General features: G+C 32.6%; 1 protein-coding gene across 1 annotated transcript; it reads left to right on the forward strand.

Moving 5' to 3' along the window:
- Nucleotides 1–1128: 1128 nt before the first annotated feature.
- LOC118042585 (histidine-containing phosphotransfer protein 4) lies at nucleotides 1129–2816 on the forward strand. Its single transcript, XM_035050298.2, has 6 exons — nucleotides 1129–1231; nucleotides 1572–1702; nucleotides 1846–1914; nucleotides 2081–2152; nucleotides 2369–2441; nucleotides 2558–2816. Exons 1-6 carry the CDS (start codon nucleotides 1172–1174, stop codon nucleotides 2603–2605), a joined length of 453 nt encoding a protein of 150 aa, XP_034906189.1. The 5' UTR covers nucleotides 1129–1171; the 3' UTR covers nucleotides 2606–2816.
- The last annotated feature ends 10334 nt before the right edge of the window (nucleotides 2817–13150 follow it).

The raw sequence follows: 13150 nt of genomic DNA on the forward strand, positions 1-13150 counted from the left end.
CAAGAGTTGAAGGTGGCATGGGCAGTAGATGGCCATTAATGGCAGTAGATCTCTTGAAAGGAGCCATGAAGTTGCATAATATGAGAATTGAACAAGGAAACTAGAGCTTGCTCAAGTGGGCACCAAACAGAGCTCAAAGTTTGGCAGTCAACAACAAGATAGAGAACATCCATAGATAACAAAGACAGTAGGGCACTTAGAATTAGTTGGTCATGTTGTTTCCAATGAAGAAAAGAATAATTTACTTGAAGAGAAGTACCATCAACATCAAATACATGTAAAGGAGGACAAGAATTTAAGCCATCAACAAACCCAAAAACTCTTTGGCCTAAGAGATATGGCTTCATCTACATTCGTCAATAAAGATAATTGGTGTTTGTTAATTTGAGAGAGATGACTTGGTGAGTGATGGAGAGGAAAACAATGGCAACGGAAACAACTGAGGAAGGCTGCAATAGAGGAGTGTTGTTCGGGTTGACAAGAGCTTCGCCAACATATGTTGGTAGTGGCCATGACAAGACATAAACACTGGAAGAAACTAGTGGTGTGGTAAAGGAGGAAACCGGCATCGACGGTGTTGCAAAGGAGGAGACAACAGTTGGCTAAGAGGAAGAGTCCATTAGAGAGGGAGAGAAAGTGTTATAAGTTATTAAGGGCTCTGATATCAAATTGAGAATAATAAAATTACTTAGACTTATTTTTTAGCCAAGCTTTTATATTTACATGTCTAAGGCAATACACAACAATAAGTATAGAAACTACAACATTGAAATAATTTTACAATAATTTCTATACACACACACATTCTATGATACCCAACTACCCATATTTCTTAGATACTGAACTCTCCCTTTTCTCCTCTTTACTTTTAACTTTTTTACGTGCATCTTTTGTGAACCCCTCCTCTTCGTAGTTCTCACTTCAATTCGCACTTTTGTTTTTTATAGAAATATTTGGGAGAAATTTGTCACGCATACATCTCTTTTCACCACTATATATAGTTCTTGCCCACACATTGCAATATTATCACTGAAGCTATAGCCTTCCAAGTGTATTCAGACTCTCTTCCCCTACCCCTTCTCTCTCTCTCTCTCTCTCTCTCTCTCTCGCCCCCCCCCCCCCCCCCCCCCACCCTCCCTTTTTCTTGCGTTTTCCAACATTCTTTTCTGAAATGGACAGAAACCAATTGCGTAGGCAGGTTGCTCTCACAAGGCAGTCTCTTTTTGATCAGGTTCTTAATTATTTCTTCAACTAATACTTGTCAATGACTTAACATGCATGTACCTTTCATCGCAATTCCAAGATTAGGAAACCTTTTATCTTCTCCATGCTAACGATTGCATTCATAAAGATAACATTTATGCAACCAGAAAATAGATGTATGCTAGAAGCTATATGCATGCATGCTTGTGTAAGCTGTGTTATACACGATCAGCAACTATTTACTGTTTTTCTTAATTTTCTTTCTTTTTTCTTTTTAATTAAGACTCGGTGTACACTTATATATGATGGTCAATTTTACTTTGGTGGTATTGTAACGAAAATTGGAATTGTGGAACAATATATTTCAGGGATTTCTTGATGAACAATTTATCCAGCTTGAGGAACTCCAAGATGATGCAAACCCTAACTTTGTGGAGGAAGTAGTCTCATTGCACTACAGGGATTCAGCTAGACTGATCAGTAACATAGAGAAAGCATTGTCAGTTTAAAATTTTCTCACCTTTCCTTCTCTTCTCAATTTATTTTCTTGTACAAAAGTACTACTGGTGACCCTAGTACAGATCGTAATATATAGCTACTAGCTAGTAACAGTATTTCTCTTGTGTCTTTATATATATTCAGGGAGAACAATCCTCTTGACTTTAATAAGTTGGATGGCTATATGCATCAATTCAAGGGAAGCAGCTCAAGGTAATAAAGTTGTAATTAAGGATAAAATTAACATTGAGAATGATTATAGAAATAAGGATTACAAAATCAATTAAGACTATATTTATTAAAGGTATCATGAGGTATATTCTATGTTAGCTTTTAGCACAACAATCCCTTCATTTCTATTCCTTTCTATTGGGTGCAGCATTGGGGCCAAAAAGGTGAAAGCTGAGTGCACTCTCTTTAGGGAATATTGCAAGGCAGGAAATGGAGAAGGGTAATGACCCATCTTCCACTTTATTTCTTTGAATCACCTCCAATCAAACGGACGAGATTGATTTCGGCCCACTTCTATAATTCCTTATGATGTAATTATTTAGTACAACGATAATATAGTAGCGGCCTCTAGTTATGTTCCTAGTAATCCTAGCTACCTCATATATACATCCGTTCAAGGTTTTAATGGTTTTGCATGGATATATACAAGCTGCAGATGCATGAGGACATTCCAACAAACCAAGAAAGAATATGCAACGCTGAAAAGGAAGCTTGAGACTTATTTTCAGGTGCTTCTCCATCTTGTTCAACTCAAGAAACTTTTACAATCTATGAGTTTTAAAAGAAAAGGAAAATGCAGGGACTAATTAAGTTTTTTCTTTGTTTTTTTCTACTTGCTATTCAGTTAGCAAGGCAAGCCGGGCCTGCTGACACTGCATGTAGGCCCAAGTAAGGAATGCCAGGCAGATGAAGTGAAACGTTTGACTGGTGATTCTAGTATGCTTTGAGCACCACATCTCCAAAACGTCGAGGGGGTTTGTGGGGTTTTGGGCTTGTTTATAAGCCATCTTAATTATATTATATGTGTTTAAACTAACCGAAAATGCATGGGCGTGGCTAATTTAATAGATTTTGGGTTCCCTTGTATACATGAAACGAATGAATGGAGTACTGAAGTTTTGCACTTTTGTTGACTACTTTCTTTTCTTCCATCACAACGAACAATAGTTCGGACTCCCCTCTACAGTTTTGCTCAATGTATCCAGTTGTGTCAAATATGGGTATGGTTTATTTCCAAGCTGGACTCTAGTCCAGGCTCAGTTTTGTTCTCAAGTCCCAGCACTCAGCAGGGATCGCAGAAAGCCTAACGCCGGCCTATATCTAGAAGAAAGCCTATATTCGGTGGGAATGGAGTGCTGGTCCTACCGGAGCTATACATCCAATCTACTCTGGTTTCCAGTGGAATATCTCTCAATCAATAATAAGAAATTAATACTCCAGATCAAGGTTGTTAAAATCATGATTTTGACACGACATAAAAAATATAATATAAACTCAGATCGTAAAAATAGATTGTAAAATCATAAATTGTAAGGAATTTTAAAATACATTAACAAAAAATTCATGCTTCAAATAAAAATTCATACATAATTCAAGGACTTGGAAATACATGTTTCAAATAAAAATTCATACATAGTTCAAGCAGCTTATAAGATGGAAAAATATTTATTTAATTGTGTAAGTCAATGATTTATGTTGCTTGAGTATAATTTAGGAGCTGGTGTTATGATTTTTTAATTATTTGATTAAAACAAAATAATTTTTATTTGATTTAACTTAATTGAGTTTTGATTAAATTTGATCGGATTAAATAAATAGTTAAAAATATAGTCAAAGTAATCAAATTTATTAAAATCAGTGTTTTTATTTGTATAAATTAAAATCTGACACGAATTAAGCTTCTAATCATGAGTTTCGTGAATCAACCCATCATAACAAATATAATTTTTTTTAATTATCCCATTACTATTTTTATATCTAAATTTATATTTATAAAATCTCTTCTACTTGCTATCATACCATTAAAAAACATAAGTAATTTAAGGTGAATGAATAGCCAAAATAACATAACAAAGAAAAGTAAAAGATATAGGGAAAATTTTGAATTAAATTGGAATTTAATATTATTACCTTAACTTTAATCTCTGCAGCCCTCGATTTCTTTAATCTCTGCAGCTCTTGATTTCTGACCTTCACTTCTTTATAGGATGCAGACAAAATCCTATAAAAGTGAGGGAAGACCACGTAACTGTGCATTTGCACAACCAATAGGCACTGGACAGCTGGAGCATGAGAGAAACATTTTGCTTCAGTGTATTTTGTTAAAATCGTGAAATCGTTCCTAAAATCGTGATTTTTCACAATTTCACTCGATTTCAACTCGATTTCACCCGATTTCAATTTTTTCAAACAATTCAGCATACAAAGTATGTTTTGACTAGTAAAATCAAATGATTTTAAGAGTCAAAACGTGATTTTAACAACCTTACTTCAGATATATCTATATGATGCCTTGGAAGCAGAAAGATAACCACTCGATGACACACACAATATAGTTAATCCTTCAAGGAATCAGGCATATTACACTGTTAGTTGTTAAGGAGAGAAGAAAAAAGAGCCCAATGATCATTGCTCCATACCAGAAAACCCACCAAAAAAATTTCAAGATTGTTAAAGACACTCCAAGCAATGCTCGAAATACCCTTCTAGTGGTTGCTACCCTGATTCCAGCTAAATCCTTTCAACCAAGTATGAATCCTTTTTGGTGGAGTTTGGCAAGATGATAGTGTTTTTCAAGCAACTATAATGTGCGACTTGGTTTTTGATTCGGGTTGATTCACTAGACCCATGACCTAGTTATTTTACTAGCCTTCCCTCACAACAGAGTGATAAAAAAAAAAACAGAGAGACAATGACAAAAAAAAAAAAAAAAAAAACCCAAAGCAAAAAAAAAAGCACATGAGAGAGTCAGAGGAAATAGACAAAAAAAAAAAAAAACAAAGGGACTATTGAGCTTTCTTTTCTAACTCCAGCAACAAAATACTAGCCTTTCCTCACAATAGAGTGATAAACCAACAAAACACATAAAAAAATAAAAATAGAGGTAACAAAAATCCAGAGAACAAAAACCAAAGAGAAAAAAAAAAAGAATAAATCAAGAGAGACAGAAGATCAGGCAGGGAAGTCTTGTTCATCCACACCAATCCCTAGCGCCACCCGATTAGCCAGAAAGAGCATCGCCCTTAGTCTCACCTCCAGTTACACCTGGTAAGCCTTTTTTCCCCCTATTTTCATTTTAATTACCTTGTTCTTGTAGCAAGCATGCATAAATAATTCACGCATGTCTATTGATAATGGCTGACTTGGTCACTAGGCCGAGCAAGTGACCAAGCTAGGTCGGCTGGATCTAGCCTAGCCAATATAGTTAGGCTAGATCCAGCCCAAAAAAAAAAATAGGAACTGTTGAGTTGAGAGGCCCAGCCGCCCCAATTTTCTTTGGGCTTAGGGTGTGTTTGGTAAAACACACCTTTAAGCCCTTTCCCTTTAATCTCACATTTCTTTATTTTGATAACTAGCCAAACAAGGTTTTTTAGATATCAGAAAATTCTAGAAAAAAAAAAATTAGGGATCCTTTTTTATTTATTTGTTGATCCCTTATACCTTTTTTTTGTTAATCTTATTATGTATTTGGGTTGTAGATTTTTATTGTGAAATACAAAAATGGTATGCAATACATATATGTTTTTTCTTATCTTTTTTATTTCTAAAAAAATAAAAAATATAGGTTTTTACTTTCAATTCAAATTTTACTGATTTATTCATTGACATCAGAGTCCGAAATACCATACTTTTTAGGTTACATAACATTTATCAACACTAGAGTTGGAAATATACGTAGTTGTATATTCACTGGCACTAAAGTTAGAAATGTTATAAGTGGACCATTAAAAACAGAATAAAATAACCCCTTAGCAATTTAAGACAAAACAAGCAAAGCAGCCTATCCCAAGTAGGACGCTAAAGGGATGATAGTATCTTTCTTTTCGTGTAACCAGTCTCGTACTATATAATCTTTATTGACCAGATAGAATTTCTAGTAATCATAATACTATCTGACAACTCCTTAAACTAGACCTTCCCCTATAAGAACAAAATGCCAAATATCTTTTCTTTTTCTCAGAAATTTTTAAAGGTCGTCACGATGTCGAGTGCGACAAGTAACATGTATCATTTTGGGATCGTTTGTAATGTTACTTAATTATATAATAACTATGTTAAACCTTTAATGTTGATGCACAAACATATACAAATTCTACTATTAAGATATTTTCATGATTTTATGTTCTTGTTTGATTTCTATTTTCCCTAAAATGCATAATTATTTACAAATATTTTTATTAAGGATTTGGGTGAAATAATGAGTATCATTGATGTGGTTAAGATCGAGGATGATTGCATCATGAATGGAAAATGTGAATTGACACGACCAAAAGACTGATGTTTTATTTCAAATGTAGAAGTGTCGAAGTAATAAATAATCCGATAAGACCGGGGTCGAATCATAGAGAGGTTAATTGTATAAATTATAAATAACAATCATAGAACAATAACAATAATAACAACAATAATAACAATAATAGTAATAATAATAATAGTAGTAGTAGTAGTAGTAGTAGTAGTAGTAGTAGTAGTAGTAAGTAGTACTAATAATAATAATAATAATAATAATAATAATAATAATAATAATACTAGTAGTAGTAGTAGTAGTAGTAGTAGTAGTAGTATTGATAGTAATTGTAATAGTAATAATAATACTAATATCAATGGTAATACTAATAGTAGTAGTAGTAGTAATAGTAATAGTAATAATAATAATAATGAAAATAAAGAAGTTGATTAGAATTTTGAGATGGAAGATTAATGTAAGGAATTAAACAATGATAAAAACAAATGTCAATGTTAGAGGATCCACTAATGGTATTTCAAATAGGTATAGTATAAACTCTTACTATTCAACTGGAAACCACACACAGAGGAGGTTCCAATCAGATAATTTATCATTAATAGCTCATTATAAATTATTAACATAATCATATTAATTATCTTATTTAAGTAACACCAAACTTTTAAATATTGTTAAGAATTCAAGATGCTAACTTATGTTAACAACAAATCAAGTTCCTTTCATAGCATAGGTGTAGATAATACCATACGGTTAGATTATGAGAGTGTCAAGCATTTGTTGTACCAAGTGTTATACAACACAAATCTAGATTAACCATTTAACAAGCAAGATATTAAGAATTAGTAAGATAAAAAGATAAGACATGTTAATATTAAACATTAAGGTTCATGTTGAGTTTGCACTATACTTATTCTTACACCATTAGTGTAACCTTTTCACTTTGACATAATAACCTTAGCTAAAAATAATGAAGAAGAGAAACATAAATAAACAAAATAAGAACATAAATAAGATACAAGTTAACTAAGTAAAGGAAAGGAAATGAAAAGCATAAACAAGATATTTATGAAAGCAAAACTTAAGAATTACAAAAAATATAAAGAAAGAAATAAAGAGCATGATCTTGATCTGAACAACCAAGATGCCTAAATTCATGGCAAATGCCTCCTTTTATAAGCCAAAATTTAGAACTATTGATTTGATGACTAATTGTTGAGTAGGTGGCCAACTCTTGACCTGGTGAAAATGCTTATCTTCTTGTATGAATAAAACGTCATTGCTAAGTTTATTTATGAAAAAAAAATTGTCTAAAAAAAAATTGAGGTCATTTGGACTTCTATAACTCGAGATATGGGCTGAACACTGAATAGTGTCTAGGTTGCAGGACAGATTCAGACTTCTCCGTTGTTGCTATAATTTGGACTTGAAAATGGCCTTTTTAAATCTTGAACTCCACATGAAAGTTGTAGGCCTATGTCTTACCAAATCTGTCCAAAAAATTAAGGTCATTTGGACATCTAAAACTCGAGATATGACTCAATTACTGAATAGTGTTTCAGTTTGGACTACACCAACATTTCTTTTCTAAGTTTGGCCCTCTCTTTGTCCTTTCAATTTCAATACTTAAACTCATCAATCAATCCTTTCATTTATGTGACAGGTCTGCATTTAAGATGAACATTTACCATAAATTAAAGGTATCTTATATTATTAGGTATATTATTATAAAATATGTTTTAGTTAAGGAGTTATTGATACTTCAAGTGCAAAATAATGATATAAAACCTTGATAAAAATACACTTTTAACTACTAATCACACACCCCCCCAAACCAGCTTATTACTAGTCCCTAGTAATCAAAGCGTTAAAATAGAAAAATAATTTGCAAATTCCACAAAGCAAGGCATTCATCATTCAACTTTCATTAATTTATCTAGATAAACAAACTCTCATTAACTTTATATATCTGCTCAATACCTCTTAAACAATATATTAATAATCCTTCATTTTTATGTGCTCAATGTTTAAAAACATAGATAATGAGGCTTTTACTAGAAGAAAACAATATTTTGTTATAATGTTTAAGGTTAACTTCATTGGGTTTGGATTATTATCTTCTTCTTTTTTTTTTTTTTTTATACATATACATATAACTTAAAACACAATGCATCTTTAACCCATATAACGAGCTTTTGGCTAATGACTCCCAGACTAGTTGGTCTTAGGGCATTAGGTGTTGAGACACCCCTGCGAGCTTAGTAACTCGGGTTGCAGATACTGATACGTAGATAGTGCAATATTTGATTCCCTTAAGCTTTTTTCTTAAACTCATGTAACAAGCATTGGGCCAATAGCTCCCAAGTCAGTTGACTTTAGGGTATTAGGTGTTAAAACACCCCTTCGGGCTTAATTGCTTAGGTTAGGGAGGTTACCAAACCAAACTTATCTATGTTTTTATTTATTTATTTAATTACATTTATTATCATTTTTTTCTGTTTTTGTTTTCTATTTTTTTTCTTCAAATTATATACTATCCATTTCCCTTAGTAGTTACCTTTAACAAAAAGAACATAAATAATGTAAGAATCCAATGTGCAACCCACAATCATATGTTAAAGTATGTGTATGAAAATAAAGATTTAAGAATACTTGTTAAATGAGTATATGAGCAGAATCAATTGATAATAATATGAGAGTTTGTAAACCTGAATATTTCAAGAGAAGTATGTGATAGACCTTGTTATAAATATTGCAAATAACCATTGGAAAATGTTTACTAAGATGCGTCTCAAGAGTCAATAAAATTCTCCCTTACTCTGCCATCCTAGTAATAACAGTTTTGTCAAATGGTTTTAATAATAGCAAAAATAGTTAGTAATTTTTTTTTTAATGTCAGCTACTACCCTCTTCCCCCCAACCAAAACGAGACATTGTCCTCGATGTCCTAAGGTAGAAAGATGGAGTATAGAAAACATCACCTGAAACAACGAACACTGACAAACCTAAAACACACTTAAACAAATATATGAAATAACAAAACAAAATAATATGCTATTAACATAACCAAAAGACACAAGGTTTCACAAATAAAGGCTCAAATCCAATTTAAGCTTTTTGCAGCTTTTTGTAGTTGACCAATTTATGCGACTCATGAAGGGATCAATTACAGGAATGAAAGATTGTAGTTGGTCAATCAGTTGTTCAGCAGTAGCAGCAGAGATTATGATTTATCATGCCGAAGATGTTAGAAATTGTTGTTCCACAGCTTGATCAAGAAAAAATAACAAATTATCATAAAAACCATTAACATTTAACAAATCTATAAGTTTATGGTGAATGTGCAGTTGGACCCAAGAGGAAATATGAAATATCTCTTCCAATGTGCCTAGACCACTTGGTAAGGCAATGAAGGTGTCACTATGGTTAAACATTATATTTATTTGATTAGACATTGTGGATACCTGTAGTTCCTCTCTAATTGTTTTTCCAATGATGTCCCCTTTTGCTAAAGATTCGGGGACGACCCCAAAACTTGACTACCTCCTAAGAATACAGTTGTTGACACACTCCCCCATTAACCCAAGGTTGCCTCCCCCATATACTAAATGAGTCTTTCTCTCAGCTAGTATCTGCCCAAGATGATTTTCGGATTCTATAAACTCTTTTTCTTTCCCAGGACTAGATCCACAAAAAACACAAATAGTTTTTATTTTAAGAGCTGAGGATCTTGCCATTTCAAGACTTGTCTATGTTTGTATGGGTTGAGTAGAAATGAAGGGAAAAAGAAGAAGGTTTTATAGATGAGAAAAAAGAAAATGCAATCATATCATCTATATGGAAACAAGTTGAAGTCTCTCTCTTTATTCCTTTTTTTTTTTGTTCTTTTTTTTTTTAACAAGCATGTGTGTATATACATGTAATTGTGATTGTGGCTCACATCTTTCCTTGGTTTCACATCCAAAAATGGCTTAAACGCCCTCTATGGGTCGGGGATAGGCTTCCCATCCAGTTTTTTTTAAAACTGGCAAACATGGTCTTTTTTTTTTAGTCAAATTCCCAAGACCATGATAAGCATATTCTTTATGAAAATGGGGCCATAAATCATGAATTGCATGATGCACATCTCCACCATGATGAGACTTAAGAGTCATTAGAAGATTATATAAAGACTCTCTATGTTTTGAAATAAATTCCACCTTTTGACAATTTTCACAGGTTTTGTAGAATGCATATGAGTCCTTGAACATGGTGGGCCAATAAAATCTACTTTGTAAGATTTTTGCAGTCGTCTTCTTTAACGATAAATGATCTTCACATGTTTTAGAATAACAATTTAATGACACTACTTACCTCATTATCGGGAATGCATCTTTGAAATATTTGATCAGGACAATATTTGAATAAGTAAGGGTCATCCCAATAAAGGTTTTGGATGACATTCAAAAACTTTCTTTTATCTTGGTTATCTAAATGAGCTGGCAAAAATCTTGAAGTAAGAAAATTGTTATTTTTAGCAAACCAAGGCATTGAACTAAGAGAAAGTAAAGATTCATAAGGAAAGTAATCATCGATTGGTGTGATGTCGGATGTCAAAATCATTGTCAATTTTGACAAATGATCCGTGATAACATTTTCGGTGCCTTTTTCATCCTCGATTGCTTCTTGTTTAGTCATGACATGAGGAAATGGAAGTACTGATGGGGAAGCAGTCTTTTCTTTGCAATGTTCAGACTCAGCCCCTTCCTTACCCTTAGAGATTGACTCATCATCTTTCTCACAAGGTTCAAGAGTGGGTTTTTTAATAACCTTACCATTGTTAAGAGTGATGACTGATTTGACTTGATCCATATGTTGGCTTCTGGAACTACTTATGTTTGCATTGTATTATCCCTTTAGATTTTGTTATGGTTGATATGGAAACTTACCGTTCTCTTGAAAACTAAGAGCAGATGTGAATTCTGCAAGAGCATCTTTAAAACCTGTCATGCTTTAAACAAGTTAAGTGTTGATTGTCTTTTACTTTTCAATGAATGCATGCAATGTTTCCTCAAGATTTCTTCTAGGATGTGAAGCATAATGAGGTGCATATCCATGAGAATTTTGGAAATATGATGTGCTTTAAACGGTGGCTGTGAAGTTTGTGCATTATTGTTATCACTACTCCAACTAAAATTTAGATGATTTCTCCAACCAGGGTTATATGTTTGCGAGTATGGGTTATGATTGGGACTTTGGAAACTGTTTAAAGCATAAGCATGTTCATGGAGGCATTCCTTAAAAGAAGGCAAAGTTGGACAATCATTGGTTGCATGTTTATTTGTTTTACAGATATGACACATAGTGTCTTGAACAGATTTTAATTGACCACTCTTTTTACATTTAAGTGCCTCGACTTTTCTAGCTAAAGATGCAAATTTGGCTTGGAGGTCATGATCTTCCCTAAGGTTGTACATACCTCCACTAGATGTATGAGGTTGAGTTTTACCCAGTGCCTCATCAGTGCCCGTAGTGTCCTAATTTTGAGCATTTTTAGCTAGCAAGTCTAAGTACTCCATTGCTTCATCAGGGTCTTTATTTTCAAAAGTTCCATTGCACATCAATTCTACCATTTGCATATCTTTAGGTGTTAATCCTTTATAAAAATATGAAACCAATCTTCATATTTCAAAACCATGATGAGGGCAAGTATTAAGCAAGTCTTGATACCTATCCCAACATTGGTAAAATGTTTCTCCTGGTTTTTGAGTGAAAAATGATGATTTGTAAAATGAAAGAGTTTGTTCTTTGAGATGGAAAAAACTTTTTTAAAAATTGTTGTTGCATTTTATCCCAAGCACAAATGGATTCTGGTCTCAAATTTAATAGCCGTGTTTTAGCTTTATCTTTTAAAGAAAAAGGAAACAGCTTTAATATGATGGTGTTCATGCTACAATTTGAGTCATTATAAGTGTTACAAACTTCTTCAAATTCTCTCAAATGCAAATATGGATTTTCTAAATCTAAGTCATGAAAAGAAGGTAAAAGTTGAATAATGCCTAGCTTAAAATTAAAATGAGATGCATCAGGAGGGAAAAAAAAATACATGATCACACAATTGTTCTTGTTGGATTCATGTAGTCTCTAAGTATTCTAATCCGATTATTCTCATTATTCCCATTATAAAGTGATTAATTATCTTCTTCAGCCATGTTTTCTAAAGAACATGAGGATACCCTACAAAGTGTATCATTTAATATACGTGACCACACTCTCATGCACGTGTAGGAAAAGAATAAAAAGAAAAAAAGAAAAAGGAAAAAGAAAAAGAAAATGAGACAAAACACAAGAAACAAAAGTTAGATAAAATAAAAGTGAAAGGAGAAAAATATAGCAAACTTTATAATTTGTACAGAAATTTACCTCCCCAGCATCGGCGCCAAAAACTTGACACAACTAAAAGATTGATGTCTTATCCCAAGTGTAAGAGTGTCAAAGTACTAAATAACCCGGTAAGACCGGGGTCGAACCATAGGGAGGTTAATTGTATAAATTATAAATAAAAATAATACAACAACAACAACAACAACAACAATAATAACAATAATAGTAATAGTAATAATATTATTAATAGTAGTAGTAATAATAGTGGTAGTAGTGGTAGTGGTGGTGGTAGTAGTAGTAGTAGTAATTATAATACTAATATCAATGATAATAGTAGTAGTAGTAGTAGTATATAATAATAATAATAATAATAATAAAGAAGTTGATGAGAATTTTGAGATGGAAGATTAATGTAAGGATTAAACAATGATAAAAACAAATGTCAAGTTTAGAGGATCCATTAATGGTATTTCAAACAAGTATATTATAAACTCTTACTATTCAACTGAAAACCACACACAAAGAAGGTTCCAATCAGATGATTTGTCATTAATAGCTCATTATAAATTGTTAACATGATCATATTAATTATCTTATTTAAGTAACACCAAA

This window comes from Populus alba, chromosome 1, assembly GCF_005239225.2.
Source record: "Populus alba chromosome 1, ASM523922v2, whole genome shotgun sequence".
Taxonomy (NCBI): domain Eukaryota; kingdom Viridiplantae; phylum Streptophyta; class Magnoliopsida; order Malpighiales; family Salicaceae; genus Populus; species Populus alba.

Coding starts and splice junctions, on each gene's coding strand:
- LOC118042585 (XM_035050298.2), top strand. CDS start 1,172: ATGGACAGAAACCAATTGCGTAGGCAGGTTGCTCTCACAAGGCAGTCT. Junction 1,703..1,845: donor AGTAACATAGAGAAAGCATT/GTCAGTTTAAAA, acceptor ATATATATTCAG/GGAGAACAATCCTCTTGACT. Junction 1,915..2,080: donor TTCAAGGGAAGCAGCTCAAG/GTAATAAAGTTG, acceptor TATTGGGTGCAG/CATTGGGGCCAAAAAGGTGA.